The sequence below is a fragment of the Parathielavia appendiculata genome (genome assembly GCF_033297405.1).
Source record: "Parathielavia appendiculata strain CBS 731.68 unplaced genomic scaffold N657scaffold_9, whole genome shotgun sequence".
Classification (NCBI taxonomy): domain Eukaryota; kingdom Fungi; phylum Ascomycota; class Sordariomycetes; order Sordariales; family Chaetomiaceae; genus Parathielavia; species Parathielavia appendiculata.
The window spans coordinates 176,814-194,993 of NW_026944228.1; the positions used below are offsets into that span (position 1 = coordinate 176,814).

The 18,180-nt window shown below is 56.2% G+C and overlaps 10 protein-coding genes across 10 annotated transcripts; 6 read left to right on the plus strand and 4 right to left on the minus strand.

Annotated features, from left to right (window-relative positions):
- N657DRAFT_657040 (glycosyltransferase family 31 protein) lies at positions 1-3,000 on the plus strand (the record flags this gene model as incomplete). Its single annotated transcript, XM_062794761.1, has 4 exons — positions 1-278; positions 353-996; positions 1,618-2,132; positions 2,191-3,000. 4 exons carry the CDS (start codon positions 1-3, stop codon positions 2,998-3,000), a joined length of 2,247 nt encoding a protein of 748 aa, XP_062645925.1.
- Positions 3,001-3,787: 787 nt separating this feature from the next.
- On the plus strand, positions 3,788-4,907 carry N657DRAFT_657041 (glycosyltransferase family 32 protein; the record flags this gene model as incomplete). The annotated part of the gene is made up of 4 exons (XM_062794762.1): positions 3,788-3,835; positions 3,917-4,084; positions 4,157-4,312; positions 4,374-4,907. 4 exons carry the CDS (start codon positions 3,788-3,790, stop codon positions 4,905-4,907), a joined length of 906 nt encoding a protein of 301 aa, XP_062645926.1.
- A 709-nt stretch (positions 4,908-5,616) lies between these two features.
- N657DRAFT_576323 (lytic polysaccharide monooxygenase) lies at positions 5,617-6,354 on the minus strand (the record flags this gene model as incomplete). Its single annotated transcript, XM_062789163.1, has 1 exon — positions 5,617-6,354. One exon carries the CDS (start codon positions 6,352-6,354, stop codon positions 5,617-5,619), a length of 738 nt encoding a protein of 245 aa, XP_062645927.1.
- Positions 6,355-7,399: 1,045 nt separating this feature from the next.
- N657DRAFT_492749 (uncharacterized protein) lies at positions 7,400-8,293 on the minus strand. The gene has a single exon (XM_062787640.1). It carries the CDS (start codon positions 8,178-8,180, stop codon positions 7,671-7,673), a length of 510 nt encoding a protein of 169 aa, XP_062645928.1. The 5' UTR covers positions 8,181-8,293; the 3' UTR covers positions 7,400-7,670.
- Positions 8,294-8,406: 113 nt separating this feature from the next.
- Positions 8,407-9,465, plus strand: N657DRAFT_576375 (carbohydrate-binding module family 1 protein; the record flags this gene model as incomplete). Its single annotated transcript, XM_062789171.1, has 1 exon — positions 8,407-9,465. The coding sequence occupies one exon, from the start codon at positions 8,407-8,409 to the stop codon at positions 9,463-9,465; it is 1,059 nt and encodes a 352-aa protein (XP_062645929.1).
- Positions 9,466-9,873: 408 nt separating this feature from the next.
- N657DRAFT_691458 (mitochondrial carrier) lies at positions 9,874-11,924 on the minus strand (the record flags this gene model as incomplete). The annotated part of the gene is made up of 3 exons (XM_062797110.1): positions 9,874-10,925; positions 10,987-11,453; positions 11,508-11,924. The coding sequence occupies 3 exons, from the start codon at positions 11,922-11,924 to the stop codon at positions 10,265-10,267; spliced, it is 1,545 nt and encodes a 514-aa protein (XP_062645930.1). The 3' UTR covers positions 9,874-10,264.
- Positions 11,925-12,487: 563 nt separating this feature from the next.
- On the plus strand, positions 12,488-13,139 carry N657DRAFT_657045 (ferredoxin; the record flags this gene model as incomplete). Its single annotated transcript, XM_062794763.1, has 2 exons — positions 12,488-12,741; positions 12,797-13,139. 2 exons carry the CDS (start codon positions 12,488-12,490, stop codon positions 13,137-13,139), a joined length of 597 nt encoding a protein of 198 aa, XP_062645931.1.
- A 64-nt stretch (positions 13,140-13,203) lies between these two features.
- On the minus strand, positions 13,204-14,476 carry N657DRAFT_646834 (Rrp15p-domain-containing protein). Its single transcript, XM_062793190.1, has one exon. The coding sequence runs from the start codon at positions 14,424-14,426 to the stop codon at positions 13,425-13,427; it is 1,002 nt and encodes a 333-aa protein (XP_062645932.1). The 5' UTR covers positions 14,427-14,476; the 3' UTR covers positions 13,204-13,424.
- A 167-nt stretch (positions 14,477-14,643) lies between these two features.
- N657DRAFT_672778 (uncharacterized protein) lies at positions 14,644-15,531 on the plus strand (the record flags this gene model as incomplete). Its single annotated transcript, XM_062795656.1, has 4 exons — positions 14,644-14,840; positions 14,888-14,918; positions 14,954-14,996; positions 15,058-15,531. The coding sequence occupies exons 1-4, from the start codon at positions 14,798-14,800 to the stop codon at positions 15,529-15,531; spliced, it is 591 nt and encodes a 196-aa protein (XP_062645933.1). The 5' UTR covers positions 14,644-14,797.
- A 1,023-nt stretch (positions 15,532-16,554) lies between these two features.
- On the plus strand, positions 16,555-17,039 carry N657DRAFT_646835 (uncharacterized protein). The gene is made up of 3 exons (XM_062793191.1): positions 16,555-16,778; positions 16,845-16,919; positions 16,974-17,039. Exons 1-3 carry the CDS (start codon positions 16,619-16,621, stop codon positions 17,006-17,008), a joined length of 270 nt encoding a protein of 89 aa, XP_062645934.1. The 5' UTR covers positions 16,555-16,618; the 3' UTR covers positions 17,009-17,039.
- The last annotated feature ends 1,141 nt before the right edge of the window (positions 17,040-18,180 follow it).

The window sequence follows — 18,180 nt, forward strand, 5'->3', positions numbered from 1 at the left end:
ATGAGTCTAGAAACAGTCCGGTTACCATTCGCTTTGAGCGACTATGTTCCGCTCTCTGAGCACCAAGAGCAGACACCCGACAGCTTCTACGACGGCAAGCCCGTGCTGCACTACCATACGACAGGCGCAAAAGCTTGGATCCCCAGATCCCAGCTGGGCAAGCTGCCCTTTTTTCCGGCCGACCTCTCTTCGGATCCTACAGCGCCCGAAAACAGCACGCTAAGCGGCCAAACCCAAGAAACGATCGAACAGAAGGTTGATATATTTGTGAACTCTCGGTACGAGTCTACCCCGCCCCGCCCCCAACCCAAAATATCGACTCCATCCGCTGAACTGACACTCATCTCACCAGCAACCTTTCTATCTTCTGCCCTTCTGCCGAATGCGGTGCCTCAATCCCCTACCAGCAAATTAGTATCCACGCCGTCAAAACACTCCGTTCCAGCACCAGCGACCAAACCTTCCCCTCGGTCTACCTCCAGCTCGAGCTCGCCGAAGGCGGCGCAGGCGACGACGACTTTGACACAATCGAGCTGACCCTTATACCGAACCTTCAACCCTCGTCGAGGCCAACTGCCCAGGCAGAAGCCGGCCCCACATCAACATGCAAACCCGAAGCGACGCAACTCTTTGAGGCCATCTCGGAATGCTCCAACTTGAACCCTGACCCCGTCCAGGACGGAGATGACGACGATGAGAACGAAGACGGTGCGCGAATCATTTTTGAAGGCGACCATGAGGCGATCGAGGGCTTCACGGGCGTGTTTGCTGGGGCAAGCGACGGAGGACTGCCGCCCGCCATGTCCGGCAGCGGCGGGTGGATTACGGCGGAGAATGTGCATGAGTTCTTTGACGAGGAAGGTAATTGGATTGGGTGCAACGCGGAAGGCGATGAAGAGGGGATTAGCGGCGAGCTTGGGGAAGGGGCGGGAACTGTTCGTCCGAGGGAAGATGAGCACGAGGGGGTTAATGGCGAGGGGAGGGAAGCGGTAGAAGGTGATGCCAAGAGGGCGAGGTTGGACTAGGTGTCATACGTCGCTGGATGTTGTCGGCAATTCCAGGATGATGTTGGGGCGCTGAGCGTTCTATGTATGCTCGTCGTCGCCCGTGGCTCGCAGAATCCCTAGAATACAACCCTAACCCTAGCCACCTGCTTGGCTCGAGCGTTGTGTTGATGTTTTAGGTTTTATTTTTGTGTCGCTAGCAGACCAACTTACCACTGGGAGCAACCATGACGGCGCTACCCATCAATTTCAAATATGGGAAACAAAACACGCGATTCATTAGCGACCTTCCCATCTTTTATTTTCGGTTGATGTTACTGCCCTTGACATTAAGTTGGCCGGGCCGTTTGCGCAATACTTACCCCCTTCGCGCTGTCCAGTCGAACGTGTCGGGAAAGGGGCTTCTCTGCTACCAGGAATAAAGCAACGCCTTCCAGCTACCACAGGTTCGTGGTTCGTGGTGCCATCGTTGATCGATTGATGTGTTTCTGCACATAGGTTGAGGGACTCTCGGTGAAACTGATTTAGTCTGGTCTCAAAATGACCCCAAAAGTCTGGTGGCACCGCGTCGGTGAGGGTCCTAGCAGGACTCGTGTACGACAACGACTCAGAGTGCGGCTCAGGCCATTTCTCATCCTCGGCCTGGCACTTTTTTGCTTCCTGTGGCTAGTCCTGCCGTACGACAATGCGGTCCGCTTAGCCTTTTTGTGGAATGCGAAAAGACTCAAGGCTGCCTTGACACCGCGGCCCAGTGAGCGTTGGGTCTATGCACACCCGCGGCACCCTGTTGACCTGGGCCGAGATGTTGTCGTCATTGTCAAGACGGGGTACGGCACGAAAGAGAGGGTGCCGGCATGGCTCGACGCCCTGAGCAGCTTGAACGAGTTCAGGGACATTATGGTCATCGGCGATTCCGAGGGTCACATCAACTTCGCCGACGACTTTCACGATCGGGGACTTCAGGTCTATGACGCGGTGGGACATTCCCTGCGCATGCACCTGCGCGCCTACCAGGACCATCCGAGGGTGAACAAGTACCATCAGCTAGCCGAGGCGCTGTATAAACGCGATGACACGTTGGCACTTGAGCTATGCAGGTCGTTTGGGTGGGAGCTGGATGCGATGAAGGTATGCTGGGCCCTTTTCTCTACGTCAATCGCCCTCGATACTAACCGCACACCCACAGTTCATCTCCGGGCTCGAGATGGCTTACCAGAAGTATCCTGGCAAGCGGTGGTACCTGCTGGTTGACGATGACACCTATGTCGTCCAGCCCTCGCTGAAGCCCCTGCTCCAGCACCTCGACCCGTATCAGCCACACTACCTTGGAAACGCCGTTGGGGATTTCAAGGTCCGCTTCGCCCATGGAGGCTCCGCCGTGATTCTCTCCCGCGGCGCCATGCGATCCCTGATCGAGGATCAAAAAGCCCTCGCATCCATCTATGTTGACTCACTTGACGAGACATGGGGTGATCGGCTGCTGGCTAAAGCCTTGCTGCAGCTCGGCATCCACCTCGATGAGACGTACAGTCACTTATTCAATGGCGAGCCTCCTTTGCTCAGCAAGATCCGCGCCGACAGACTGTGTTCTCCAGTCATTTCCTTTCACAAACTGCCATTCCCAGACGCCATGAGGGAGGTCGGTGACTACTTCAGAAACGTCAGCAAACCGGTCACGTGGATTGACTTGTGGGAGATATACGGAGAGACGCCTCCGTGGCGGCAGAGCGAAGAGGCTCTTCAGTACGATGATTGGGATTACGTCGGCGAGCCTGACGAATCGACCCTCATAATCCGAAACGTCAAGACGGCTGGGGAATGCGCGAAGCACTTTAGCCGCCGGTCCCGAACCTCTCTGGCCTGGTCATGGGATCGCGTGACGGAGCGGTGTTACATCAGCCATTGGATGATTGTGGGAAGGCCGGCGGCAGGCCGTGTTTCGGCCATCAATGTCTTGCGGGCGAGACAATTGGAAACAACATGCATATCGTATTGAACAGGACGCTGATGTCTGGCAATGAATGAGGGGAGTGTACGGAATATCTTACGGGCTAGACGGGTACGACGGGTACGATATAGGCCACTGAGCAGTGTCCTGGGCACTGGTAGTTTGAATTCGGCAGAAGAGCCCAATGGAGGTAGAGTGGGAGTCGGACCCGAGAATGCTGCGCCGCGTGGATTGGGACTGCTGTTGCAAAATGACCGGCTTGTCTACTTTTTCTCGTGCACGTGGATTGCGCCGCAGCATTGGAAGGTAACAGCGGTAGTGACATGGCGAGCAGGTCACTGGGCCATGGGCACTCAACCTGCAATATCCAGACGCTGAGAGCCCGGTGACCCCTCCTGTCCTGTCAGCACAACTCACGTCTTTGAGTCTGACACAGGTGTATCAGGGAAAGGAGCCTCTGCACGCAATCTCGAGGAAAATACTGTTAGCCAATGGGGTTGTTAATTACGAGGCTGCTCGTCGAAAATATGCAAGACAGCGTGTATTCAGCACCGAGTTGCTGGGATTTTCTCCAATGATATTATGTACCATGATATATCGTGTATCTGGCACAATTGATCCAGGGCGATGTGATGGAGAGGTGCAGTATTCAGTTATCCAGATTCCATCGAAGGCCATGAAGCCGGACCCACCTCCGGGCGGCTCATTGTAAGTGGGGCCTGTGACCTTTGCCAAATCTGGGGGTTATTCGCTTTTCCCTACGGCGCACCTTCTCTCCTTCCAGTCCTTATCATCGCACTTCTTGCGGTCGCTAACACGCGACTTGGGTGCCAAGATGCGCATTTCTCTGAGGATTTCCGTCGTCCTATGGGCAATTGCCCTAGTGACGCTCCTTGCATCATGATTCCCGCCTTCTTTTCTTCAAGTCCATCTTTTTCGAGCATGCAGGATCCGACTCACTCAGCCGCAAGTCGCCGCCGCGTCGCCGAACGACACCAACATTCACCCGGTCCCTAAGATCGTTCACCACATCTTCCACAACTGGCGCGAACCTGGATATAACGAGCTGCCGTTGGAATGGGCCACTATACGTAAGGGATGTCGGGATTTGAACCCGGATTTTGAGTTCAAGGTACGGCTTTTTCGAAATTCAACCCATTTGCCCCTGTCAGCCTGGCCGCTTGCTGACACTCAATTGCTTTAGCTCTGGACCGAAAAAGCGTCGCGGGACTTCATCGGATCCGAATACCCTTGGTTCCTAAACACCTACGACGGCTACCGATACCCGGTGCAGCGGGTTGATGCCGTCAGGTATTTCCTGATGCTGCATTATGGCGGCATCTACATGGACCTGGACAATGTAGGTAACTTCCAGGGCTGGCCTCGCCTCTGACGCAGAAGTGCTGACTCTCCGTTACTAGGGTTGCAAAGCCAACCTCACTCCGCTACTCTCCTACCCGGTCTGGGTTACAGATGGTGGGCGCGGCGCTCTAAGCAACAACATCCTTGGCGCTCGACCGAACCATCCGTCTTGGCACCACCTGACCCTCTCCCTGCTCCGATACAATTGGAACTGGCCCTTGCCGTACGTTACCATCATGTACTCGAGCGGCCAGTGGTTTCTCACGGCCATATGGGAGGAGTACCACGCCCTGCTTCCCAAGGCCGAAGCCAACCCGGATCTAGAGCATCGCCTTTACCACATCATGATGGACGAGGCCGCCGGCGCCGACCCCTGGGTGTTCTTCTACCACCAGGACGGCGGTGGCGGGACCTGGAACAACTGGGACAATAAGCTGATGATGGGCATTGGCGATCACATATTCTTGTTCTTGGCGACTCTGGTCGGTGGCATTGCGCTGGTGGTTTGGCTTGGCTTGCGGTGTATCCGCAGGTACCGCAAGCCAAGGGGAGGCTATACCCGGTTGACGAATCGTCCTGCCGGCGTGGTGTAGGTCGCCATGCTGGAACAGCTGCGCCGACGTGTGCGCAGCGGAAAGAGGCCGATACATCACCAGACCCGGCTCGTTTCATTGGGCTGGCCCTAGACGGGCCTCCTGCCAACCTTCCAAGTACCGGCCACCTCAAACGGGGAGCAAATGCCACCAAGCCATGTCTCATTCTTCCTCCGCATTCAGAGGTCCAAGGGCCCGCTTGGGGAGGATGCAATCCTTAGCATGCTATCCGCGCTAGGGCACAGTGGCACCGCTCTGAGGATCAGGGTTTGTGCCGCGGCCAACCACTGCCGTCTTGAACGGGGCGGGGCCCGCAAAATAGTCCAGCAAAGTGCATTGACATCTTGTCAGTGCCGTTGGACCGAACCAGGCTGTTGGGTATGACCCGCAACTCGCGCTATTTTATCCCCAAATCGGGCGAGGCGACGAGTGAGGCAGTGGAAGGTTGAACTTGGGACATTGGTTTCCCGCTCTCACGAAAGCTTATCGACATGCTATCACTTGGCTTGGCGCCCTTGGTCAGATTCGACGAGGATCTCTCCGAGCTGGCCGGTGTAGCCGCGAACAGCACAGGAGACGAGCTGAGAATGGTTAGATGGCGAGGCAGGAGAGTCGAAGCACTTGGATATGCGGCTATATTCTACACAAACAACGATACCCCTATACTCCCAAACTCCCAACCGGCTCACCGAAGATGAATGCTACTGACTCAATTCCCTGTCCACACCTTGGGGCCCGGCGGCGTGTACTTGTCAAAGGGAATATGTATGTTGAAAGTCAACCCCTTGGCATCACCATCATACGAATAACCCGTGTTAAAATCAAAATTTTGATTTGGAACAGCATTCCCGGACCCGGATACGTCAAACTGCACACAACTTGGGTACGACTCGGCCCCCCGCGAGGCGTTCACCTTGGGGCTGATATCCGCCATGTGCAGCGCCAGGAGCTCCTGACGGATGAGGTATTTGTCCGGCGCCAGCGCCTTGGGCAGCGTGAACTCGGCCTTGCCGCCGTTGTTGATCATCTTGATGGTCGCCCACTCGCCGTTTTCGAAACCCTGCTCGTCAATCTTGGACCATATGGGGCCGGTCCCGTTGCTCACGTCGGCGGTCGCGTACTTGGCGATGTAGGTAAGGATGGCGCCCTTGTGCGACTTGTCCAGGATGTCGGCCGGGTCCACGGGGTTCCAGTGGTACCACCGGAAGGCGAGCTTGTCGCCCGCGGCCGCCTTGACGAAGTTGGGGGCCGCGATGTCACCGAGGTTGTTGCAGGCGATGGCGTCGCTCTTGAAGTCCCTTACGGGGTGGTTGGTGCTGGGCGAACGGATGGTGATGTTGCGGCCGTCGCCTTGGTCTTTGCCGTTGACGAAGATGCCGTACATGAAGGCATGCCCTAAGGCGGTGCTGGTGAGGGCCAGGGCGAGGGTTGCTAAGCTGAGGAGCATGGTGCGTCGGGGTTAGGACGATACGAGATGAATAAAGATGGTCAGAAGCAAACAGGAACCGGACGAGGCCATTCAGGATCGACGCATGGATGGCTCTTATAAGTTTTCAACGAAAGCATGTATGACACTGCTTGTAAGCCAAATCGGACTTCTCGTCACACGAACTGTCGGGACCAGCGTAGCCGGCCAGCCCCTTCCAGGTTTGACCATCGATTGCGCATTCCAGTCCGAGACTCAGCCCTAAGGCAGCATTCTAGAGAGCAATGTCCCACATTGGATTGACGCCCTGCGCTTCGAGACCGTTACCTCTGGCCATCTCTGTGGTGTTTCAGGGATTCCTGATGGAAGGAAGGGTCGGTGTGAGCATGGTCGGGGATGTGGGGTTATCTGCCGTGAACGGTCGGGTCACCCGGCCCCGTGAAGGCCGCCCGTCTCCAATCTCCCTAAGACCTGGTTCTCTGGTAAGAAAGCACCCACACCCTTTTCCAATCGAGGTCTTACAGAAAGAGTCCCTACAAACTCTGGTCAGTATCCATACCGAACGAAAGCCAATCTCCGTAGGTAGGATCCTCTCCTCAGTACATGCACACCAAGGAAAGATCCGCCTCGGCGCTGTCTGCTTTTATCCGTCCCCCGTTTGTCCTTTGCATGTCATCTTGCGCTGGGAAACCCATGCGAAAAGGCGCATATGACCCTGAATCTTGTGAAAGAGTTGAAGAGGCACATCTTGAAGGGTACCAGATTCCTATGGATACCTTCGGATGGGGAAAATAGTTGTGTTACCTTTGAAAATCAAGTGTGGGGGGATTATATCGGCATTGCCATCCCCGGGGTCGTTGTTGTTCCCGCCTCTATCTAGTGCCCATGTACTGTTATTGTTCAGCCTGATGCTTGGCAGTGTCCTCGTCAAGGTGCCGTTGGAAAGACTTAGGATGCAAACAAACTGCGACTCTAAAGAGAGGTTGTCGTCGGCTGGAGACCGTCCCGAGTTTCCGCCAAGGCCAGACTGGTTCTCCCCGCCCAGATGATTCCAGACCTGGTCGTGAAGAGGAGTCACCACTGGCTTTGGCAGGTGAAGTACTGTGCCAGTGATAAGAAGTTGGGCAGCCAGCAGACGGGAACTCCTTCCCCTTTCAGAACTGTCCGGCGAGGATATCTTGGCGATCCCCACGTGGGATGAAGCGGGTTGCCGCACGTTTTATCCTTTCCAATTCTGCGTCTCAATACCAGGCCGCGACGATCAGCCTGGGTCAACTAAGGCGCGCCACTACCGAGCCGTTCTGCATGTCGGTATTGCAGCAATATACGGATATATTTTATATTGCAGGAACCGTGCGCTCGGGTCGCCGCAAATGAAAGCCATGGAAAAGATCCTGGTCAACTGCTCCGCGACATGCTCCACGACGTTTTTGCATGAAGCCTTCACGTGGCATCGAACTGGCGCTGGTGAAACGGACTGTTACATTTCCCCACAAACAATCGTCGACCACCATGTGGATGCGATACCCGCATCGGAAACAGCCTCCCGCGTGCCCCCAAACGGGATAGCTGGAGCGTGGCGTCCTGGGGAATCCCCATCCCTCAGCCAATGGCATCCGGACCTGAACTCCCTGGAGCTCGCAGCTCAGGCACGGCGAGGTTGCTCCAGGACTCCAAGAGGATCCAAGACGGACGAGAAGGCCGATATCCCCCCCTCGACTACGGAGCCAGGATATCATCGCGCTTGGAACGCTACCGAGGCGGCGCCATGGAACCCGTTGGAACACTCGGATTTCACAACATGCTGTCATCTGCTTGGAACTTCGAACGCCCAGACGGACGGACATTCCAGTCGAGGTCCTAGGGGCACATTGCTCACTGATCCCGACGCTGGTGTCCTCATGACCTTGGATGATGGTCCAGGGGACAATGTCGTCTCTTGTTCTATAAAACACCACAGCTTTCAGCCGTGATTTTCGTATTGATCAGCACCCTGGTCTAGAGCATTCCCACGAACGACCGAGGACCATCTTCTCTCACCCCTATCCGTACTACACCTCAAGCGTTGTAGACATGTCCAAGGCATCCGCCCTTCTCGTCTCCCTAACGGGTGCGGCTCTTGTCGCCGCCCACGGCCATGTCAGCCACATCATTGTCAATGGCGTCTACTACCAGAATTACGACCCTACAACCCACTGGTACCAGCCCAACCCACCAACAGTGATCGGCTGGAAGGCTTCCAACCAGGACAACGGCTTCGTTGAGCCCAACAACTTCGGCACCTCCGATGTCATCTGCCACAGGAGCGCTACTCCCGGTGGCGGCCATGCCACAGTAGCTGCTGGTGACAAGATCAGCATCGTCTGGGACCCCGTCTGGCCCGAGTCCCACGTCGGTCCCGTCATCGACTACCTGGCCGCCTGCAACGGCGACTGCGAGTCCGTCAGCAAGGAGTCGCTCAAATGGTTCAAGATTGACGGCGCCGGCTACGACCAGGCCGCCGGCCGGTGGGCCGCTGACGCTCTCCGCGCCAACGGCAACAGCTGGCTCGTCCAGATTCCGTCCGACCTGAAGGCCGGCAACTACGTGCTCCGCCACGAGATCATCGCCCTCCACGGCGCCTCTAGCCCCAACGGCGCTCAGTCCTACCCGCAGTGCATCAACCTCCGGGTTACCGGCTCCGGTAGCACCGTCCCGAGCGGCGTCGCCGGCACTTCCCTGTACAAGGCGACCGACCCCGGCATTTTGTTCAATCCCTATGTCCCAAGTCCCAACTACCCCGTCCCCGGCCCCGCGCTCATTCCCGGCGCCGTGAGTTCCATTCCCCAGAGCAAGTCGACCGCCACCGCCACCGCCTCGGCCACCCTCCCCGGCGGCGGCGGCTCCCAGCCCACCACCACGTCTTCCGTGGTCACCAGCGTCTCGAGCATCAGCCGCCCGCCCGTGTCGACCAGCACCACCCTGAGGACGAGCACCGTCGTACCGTCCAGCTCCACCACCCCGAGCCCCACCGGCGGCGCAACCCAGACCAAGTACGGCCAGTGCGGCGGCAGCGGCTGGGCCGGCCCGACCGCATGCGCCGCTGGCTCCAGCTGCTCGGTGCTGAACCCTTGGTACGCCCAGTGCGTCTAAGGGGCTGTAGAAGGCTCTATGTAGAGTGGTGTAATGCGATGAGTAACGGTGATGGGCGAGCCATGATTGACTGCCAGCGGCGCACTAGATGCCCGCCAGGGTCTGGATGATGAGCTTCAATATCTTCAATGTATGTAGTTCCGGGGAGCGTGCCTCCTCCATGTCCATATATTAAACTCAGTGACTTAGCTTCATCGCTTTCGTCTGCTGTGTGGACAGGAGGCTCAAGAGTCTTGTCCTGTTCCATGCGCTGAATATCGGACCTCTTTCTCAGAAACTTTGCGACAACGTTCCCAAGACTCTCCGCTCAAAATGCGGGGTGACGTTGTCTCCGGTGGAACGGTGTGTTTCACGTATATTTCAGTCGTACTGAGAACCTATTGATACAGTCGGGTGCTCCTTTACTGTACCGTGATAAAACACCGGCCGAGGCTGACCTCAACCGGCCTATTATTGACTCTATGTATCCACCGCCACTGTTGTCATACTTTACACAGCCAGCTAGAGATACAGATGCAACCCAAGCCCACGCCCTGGAATCCCGCAACCAAGGTAAGATAGATATCATAGTCTTTCATGAGCGGGGAATCACTGCGCAGAAATGGAAACCGAAAAAAATTCGCTGCCCGTAAACGCCCCTGAGCCAGTCCTGTGCCGAGTTACACCGTACCATGTCATGCCGTACGGACACGGACGCCCTTATCCAGACACTTCTCCCCTGACACGCCTTCGCAGCCGCTCATCATCCATCTTCCCTTTGGTCAGAGAGCAACTGGGAGAGGGAAGATTAGAAGAGACCTCAGAATTCCCCGTCTCCGCCACCACCCAGCACACCAGCCGCCCATAACCCAACCAGTCCCCACCAACTAACCTTCCATCCCCTCCACAACCCATCCAGGCCCTGCCCTCTCCTGTACACCGCCTCAGCCACCCCCTTGTTCTTCCTCGCCTTAGCCCCCGCTCCCGTGCCTGCGACCGTGCCGGGCACGACATGGGACCCCTCCTCGTACACAATGGCATACATTGTCCCAAACACGCCGTCATACCTCCCCACCGGGACGACCGTCTCCATTTCCGTAGCAGCAGGCGTCTCATCCAGCTTCCTACTCTTCCCCTTCCCCCCCGCATCCCCCCCTCCTTCCATAGCACTGAGATACCGCGGCGAGTTAAGTACGGCAACCTGGCCGCGGCGGAGGACCGTTTCGAGCGGGAGCTTGAGAGCCAACGCGACGGTGGACGAGCAGAACTTGGCGACGGAGAAGGTGGTGGGCGCCAGCTCGCGGTCGATCATGAATTGGGTGCGGAGGACGAGCGGGGTGGAAAGGGTCAGGAGCGGGTGCACGAGGGAATGCAGGATCGTCGGCACCACGAGGGGTGAGGGGCAGAGGTAGGACGGCAGGCTGCGGAGCGCAGAGAGGGTGCGGCGCGAGGCGCGGGAGGCGGCTGAGGTTATTACTAGGCTGCCATGGTGGTCGGTTCGTCAGTGGGGTTGGAGGGAAAGGGGGTGAGGAAAGGGCTTACCGGGTGCGGATGAGATCGAGCGGGGAGAGGATGAGGCCTGTTACGATGGCCGCCGCGGCGGCGACGAAGAGGGAGGCCCAGGGGTACGGGGTTGCGATGTCTACGAGCCGGTCCAAGTCGTTCTTGACGCCTAGATCCGGGACGTTGAACAGGGCGCTGAGGAGGCTGCGGGACCAATTCTCGAGAAGGGACTGGAGGACGGAGTAAATAAACGTCGCGTTGGAGCCCTTCCACACGCCCCAAGCGCCTTCTTTCTGCCACAGCTGGGCGATCACCTCCAATACTGAGTCGGGCGTGCGAATGGCTAGTTGGTGTGCTGGTATTGGCCTGGAAGCTGGTTGTGGAGATTGGGAGGTCGGATGCCTCGGGTGCTTTGAGCGAGAGAGGATAGGTGATGGTGTTCGCGGTTGGTGAGAGGTAAAGAAGGCCGACTCGTCGAGGTCTGAGTCTGAATCATAGTGGGCATCCTGCAAGTTGTCAGTGGCGGTCCCGTCCTTCGTATGGCGCGCAGCAGACCCTACCTCGTCATACATATTTATCCTTTGGCTGGCCTGCTTCTGTCGGGCCTCCTCCGCTGCCGCTGCCGCTGCTGTGGCTGCTGCCGCTTCTAGCCCTCCGAGGTCATCCTGAGCCCTTACCTGCATAATGGTTTTGGCGACCTCGAAGGGTTGCGCCATCAAGACGGACGTGTACTTCCATAGCAGCTCGTCCAACACCTCCTTGAGTGTCTGTACCGCCGACGGCGATGGCTCAGCAATGTAGTCCTTGTAGTCTATGTCGGAGAAAATGTCGCGTGCCTTGGAGGCGTACCTCCCCGTCGAGTTGGCATGGGAAAATGCGCGCGGGCCAGGGGTGGGCAGAGCTTCGGGCGGTTCTCCGATGGTTGGGGGGATGTAGTACGGTCTCAGGGGATTGACCCCGTCGTTATGGCTCGCCATGGTGTCCTTTGTACCCGCAGGACCATGGTACAGTGCCTTGTCGTTTGATGTATCCCCCGCAGGGTCGTGGGAAGCTTGTGGGTGGACCTCAGCAGCGATTATTTTCCAAGTCGCATGTGCATGACGAGGAGAGGTGAATCGGCTTGGCTTGGCACGGTGCTCGGAAATCTGATACGGCCAATCCGTCATCCTGCATTATTTGCTATTGCATAATCGGGGTGCCATGTCCGGGTCCACATCGGCCGAACAATTTCTTATAACGGAGAAGTCGGAGCTTAGATCGCCTTCGGCCGACCCGCGAGGTGTCTCGATCCTTTGCATTTTGCGCGCGTTGATAAGAGCTACAGAGGCGGTACTGTACTCCGTATACCCATCTGAATGCCTATGTCCGAAGAGGGGCGGGGTGTTTGACTGTCTCAGTTGTGCATACTTCATACAGATACGGACACATTCAGGGTGCTTGTTTGCCTTTTGCACTCCATTTCTGAGCTTTTCGGTCCTCACTCTTGCCCTTGCTTCAGCAACCCACTCGCCCGCGAATGCTCCCCGCCAACGCCGCCGCCATGTCGAATTCAAAAATGTTCGCGCAGTTGCTTCCGAGTTTACGGCTCGTTCCAAAACGCAGTGCCAGCCCAATCGCGCGGCATGTACGATGTTACGCCAAGCCGAGCGTCGCTCCTCTGCCTGCCTCTCCGGCCCGACTTGTGCAGAGCCCAATGCGGCGGTCGCCATGGTCGACATCGCTCCAAACACGAACGTTTTCTGCTTCAGCCGCCGTGTCGCACGGCCACGTGGACCCTCCGACGCCCGGTGAGGAGTGCGTACCCCAAAGTACTGCCTCTTATGTTCACCCGCTGACCACCTTATTTCAGGCTCTACGTTACCTTTATCGACAAGGAAGGCGCCGAACACAAACTCGCCGTGAGCAAGGGCGACAACTTGCTGGACATAGCCCAAGCGCACGACCTGGAGATGGAGGGCGCATGCGGCGGCTCCTGCGCCTGCTCCACATGCCACGTTATCGTCCTGGATCAAGAATACTACGACAAGATGCCCGAGCCGGACGACGATGAGAACGACATGCTCGACCTGGCGTTTGGCCTGCAGGAGACAAGCCGGTTGGGGTGCCAGATTGTCATGACGCCAGAGTTGGACGGCTTGCGGGTGAAGCTGCCGGCCATGACGAGGAATTTGCAGTCGAGCGACTTCAAATGAGGAATTCGAAAATGCCCGTTTCATATCAGTCACCGGCGTTTCTGCTTGATGCATGGGGACAGGGAAAGCGCGCATAGATACCAAAAGTATGGCCTGGACTTGGCTGGAATGTTTGGTCGAACTGACGCGGCGACGCCTCCTGGAGATTTTGAGACGCGGTCGTGGCGGGGCCATGCACATGTACGAATAGCTCGCACCGCCAGGAGGTGCTGTACATAGACAAACAGAGACGCTACTCTGAAGGAAACGACACCAATACCAACGTCCAAGCCAACCTGTCCCATGTTACGCCTCCTCCAAGCCACCTTTTTTTAGCCCGCCGCCTCCACTTGCAATCAAGTCCAAAAACCCCTTCCTACTCATCTCAGTAACTTTCTCCTCCTTTCTCTTGGACCCGACAACTCCCTCCCTCCTAGCCAGCCGCTCCGCTTCGGCCGCCTTGGCCTGCGCCGCACGAACGGCGTTAAACAGCTTGACCACACCGCGCTGCGCGACCTTGCGCAGTCTCCGCTCAGCCGCCAAGATCTCCTCGGTCGTCTGGGCCCCTTTCTCGTCCGGCACCTCCTCGATCTCGCCTGTCACCACATTGAGCGTGCGCGTCTTGCTCGCCACCAGCACGTCGCGCACCCGGCCCTTCTCCATGGCCAGCCGCTTCTGCTCGCGCAGCCGCTTGCGCGCTTTGGCCTCGAGCGCCGCGTCGACGGCCTGGCGGGCGTGTTCGGCGGCGGCGCCGCTGCGGGCAACGATGGGATCGGCGCGCCGTGATACTGGCAGTTTGGAGGAGAGCATCTTGGAGATGGAGGTTGCGAAGGCGGCCGGGTCGTTGCGTTTCGATTTAGGTCGGGAGGAGCCCTGAGCGCTGTCGCTGTGACTGGCGGCGTCTGAGAAGGAGTCATGTTGATGGTCGTCTGCACTATCGACGTTGGCTTCTTCGTCGGAGGAGGCGGTGTCTGAATCGGGCGCATCTTTGGCGACGAAGGACTTCTTTGTCGGTTGTTTTGGCTTGGGCGCCGGTTGCCGTCTTGACGTCGATTCGGCTTCGAAGTGCGAGTCAGAGTCGGATGGTGAACCTTCCGAGGATGCGCCGTCGTCGACTTCGATGTTGTCTAAGTCCTCATCGTCCGAATCGAGGAGATTGGCTGGGACGGGCGCGTCCTCATTGTCACTCGCGGACTCTTCTGAGCTGCTGTGGTATGCGGCCATTTGCCTCTGCTTCTTGGTGGGTCGCGCCGCCTTGTCCTTGGGGCCATTGTTCAATGAACGCTTCTTTGTTGATGTGCCGGACATGGCGTGCTGTCGTTGTGGTCCAATTCTTGCAAGAAGGGTATGAATCTGGGAGCTCGACGACTCAGGTCGATACCTTACCAAAGTGGTACCCCCGAGGTTTTTGGGCGGTGAGTGGCGGCAGTTCAGAATCCCGGCATCCCCTCAAGGTGCATAGTCGGATACTGTAACAATGCAATGTATGGATATGTACACTTCTATTCCGTACCCTGGTTTGTTAGTAGCGAGGCACTTCGTCACCTTGAACATGTTAAAATTGGCCCGACATTGGCAACTTTAGTTCACTCTTGTCGCCATTCTGACAAGACTCATAGGTGCCGATGTTTCAACTGCGAACAGGCTCCCCTACTCGTGGACCTGCCCGACGATGAGCCATGGCCACTAGTTCCACCAGACGTCGATATTGCGGCCTCTCAAGTCAAGAAGTCTGAACTCTCGGTATCTTTTAACAACGTGCTCTACAGAATCGAAGGGCAGCCCTCCGAAATCTAGAAAGTGAGGGATGAATTCGAAAATGCCAACTTCAACAGACAGCTGGAGACTGCGCAATTCCGGTCTGTAGGAAAGTGTTGGGTAAGCCGAAGATCTGAAATGGCGAGATATTCCTCGACGGCTTCATGATGGATCTTTACAGTCTTGTTCCAACGACCTGCCGCCATCGCATCGCCGCGGCATTATGCACCAGATGATCCACATCGTTCAACAATTGCATGACAAACGCATCATCCATGGAGATATCAAGCTGGAGAAAAAGTTTCTCGACAACCAGGGCAAACTTTGGCTTTGTGATCTTGCTGAGGGTCGGTACCTGGACGAGGACGAGCATGTCCAGGACGGGAAACAACATTGCACAAACAGGCTTCTGAGGTCGCAGCGTTCTGGACGAGACCCTCCGCCGGCGATCATCGACAATGACTTGTATGGCCTCGACCTGAGCATCTGGCAGTTGTACACCGGTAGGATTCTTCATGGGGATTTGGGTGGCGATGACGTGGACGTCTGGGCGAGACAACTGAATGGAGAAACAGTCAGCGTGACCGAGGTACAAGATTGGGAGGTCCGCAGTATCATCACAAACCTCCTTCGCCAAGGGGGAGCACGTATCTAGCATGCTCTTACTTGCGATGTCAGTACTTTGAAAAACAGTTCATATGAGCTCTATCCATGATGACTGGCCATTTACGAGACCAAGGGGACTTCAATATGGTCTGCCTTCTTGAACACTGCTTCTTCTTGTCCACAACGGCAACACGACGACCTTCATAACAAGCGCTGCCATCCGTTTTCGCACGGAGGCAAACGGCCTCGCTTTGTTCCGGGTCGGATGGAACCCCAATCAAAAGTGGTACTGTAATCTGTACAAGTAATCCGTACCACAATACCGACCAACTCGACTCAGCAATCTTCAACGCGTTTGATTTCGAGAAGCCTCGCAATGCCTCACTGTCCACGGTTCGTTTGACCTGGGTAATCCGGCGGGATCTGAGGTCAATGCCGAGGCAGAGTTTTGAGGTCCAGGCATTCATCTTTACCCAGATAGCGTCAACGGCAGGGTCAAGAGCTCTAGGGGAGGCCTCGGGGATGGGAACTGAAGAAAGCAGGTACGTTGCTCTGAGAGATCCGTATCGAAACTGAAGCCATAAAGTTATCATACATTTGACGGAGTATCTCACTTACTAAGACGAGCATTGCCGCCTTTCCACCCAAACTCGAGGGCTTGGAGACAAGCCTCATCTCTTGCCACAACGATACGCCTCGCATCAGATTTTCTTTCCATCACTGCAGGATGCTCCAGCCATCAAAATGCACAACCCATTGTCAAGCTTCAGCAGCCAATGTATCTGCACCTCGATAAGAATATCCTACACGATCCCCTAGTGTCTTCAGCTACGTGTACCGGACGATGCAGCCGGTTCAACAGCTGCCGAACAAGTCCAGGATAACACGATTGAGCCGAATAGGTGAGTGAGCGATGCAACACACGGTAGAAAGCAACCGTATGTAAGATCAATAAACCATTCCTCTTCTTGGCAGAGCCTATGTTTCCTTTTGCCGTCAAGTGTTTGCGGATGACGTCTGGTTGCTAAAGGGATAAATGCCCGTCCCCCGCTGCCGAAATCCCCAACCTGCCCCCAACAGTCACCGTTCCACTTCAAGTTCCTCATCGTAACTTTTACCAGAGAACAACCTTTGCCATGCTATTCTCTACCAATATCACCGCGGCCGCGTTTCTCCTCGCCGGTATCGTATCTGGGCAGACACCGGTGGACTTTTCCCCCGAGGTCAAGGACAAGCTGGAGATGCACTTTGGGAGCAGAATTGTGGAAACACCCGGCGCCATTTTGACAAGAACAGGTAGGTCGGTAAGGTGAGAGATATCCTGGATTTGTGCAGGTAGCTGATACGATCCAAAAACCGCAGAAACCGCAAGACAACCGACTATCGGCACCAGCGACGCACGCTTGACAGGCGCGTCCTACCTATGGATGATGATAGGTATGTCTTGACTCCCGGCATTACTAACCCAAAAAGGCTGACTGACATCCGCAGACCTCGACGTGTCAGCTCTGGGCTCTCCGTATTAGTTCTTTTTCACTCTCGTTTCATGCTCTCTTTAACCCAATACCAAACTCTCTGGGTCCAGACCCTCCAACTTCCAGAACGCCTCCTCTGGCCCCCGCCGCACTAACCTCCACGCCCTCTAACCTAGTGCAGCTGGGAAGCGCTGATTGGGTTTTAAATGTCGGAGCTTCCGAGGCAGATATAGACAACTGAGATGAGCGACCCCAGTCAGCCTCAAGATACCACAATGAGTGGTGACTTGCTATAGAAGACTAGGAAAACATGGGCAACACATACTACCACCTTTGCAGAAACCCCCCCGATTTTCTCTGGGTGCGCATGCGAAGTCTGCGCTGCTCCTGGAATCCCGTACGTCGCAGCACAGCTTTTTGCAACAACATGAGTTTAGGGACAAGCGCGTTTCCAGGGTCTCCTCAAGAAATCCGAAAAAAGGTTGGCGATAGGGCGTACGGGATATGAGATATCACTGATTCGATTGATATACGGATGGTTCGCTGATGCTCTGCTTTAGGTTCAGGTAGGCATTCTATCAATTAGGCAGCCTGGCTCAATGTCGTCATAAGGCGGCTATTGAGGAAGCTCTCGTATCTTTGCCGGGGAACCTAGAAGAGACTGACCAACGCATAATTCAACACATAGTTACTGGCAGAGCTCAGAAAAGACACAATACAGCTCCTACAGTTTCTAATGCACTCAAAGCGGCCTTTCCAGCTAGCCGAGGCTAAAGAAGCAAAAGCAACACAGGTTGAACACGAGCCACGGGGGTTAACGTCAAGCGTTGACTAGTTTAACTGTTTAGCAAGACCGATAACATTAGGTATCACAGGTCCGAGCGTACCAAAAACCCGGTTTTCGGTCCGCCAAAAACCGGCGGGTCCTCATTTTCCCCGCCAAATTCGGCTCCGTGCTTGCAGGTCATTTGCCTTGGTGGGCCTTCGATTTCTCGTGGAAAACCCAATACAAAACGCGCGCGGCCCGCAGAAAGAAATGGCGAAGTAGAAGGCCACGTGACTAGACTTTACGTGCGCAGACCTTCCAAAAGACGCGACGACGGCGAGAAATAACGTTACGCAGCGCAGAGAGCATCGGCACTCAAACACCACTGCTGTCCACGGTTACCACCCTAGGACAAACCCCTAATCATTCCTTTCTCGCCCGATGACTATGGCGGCCA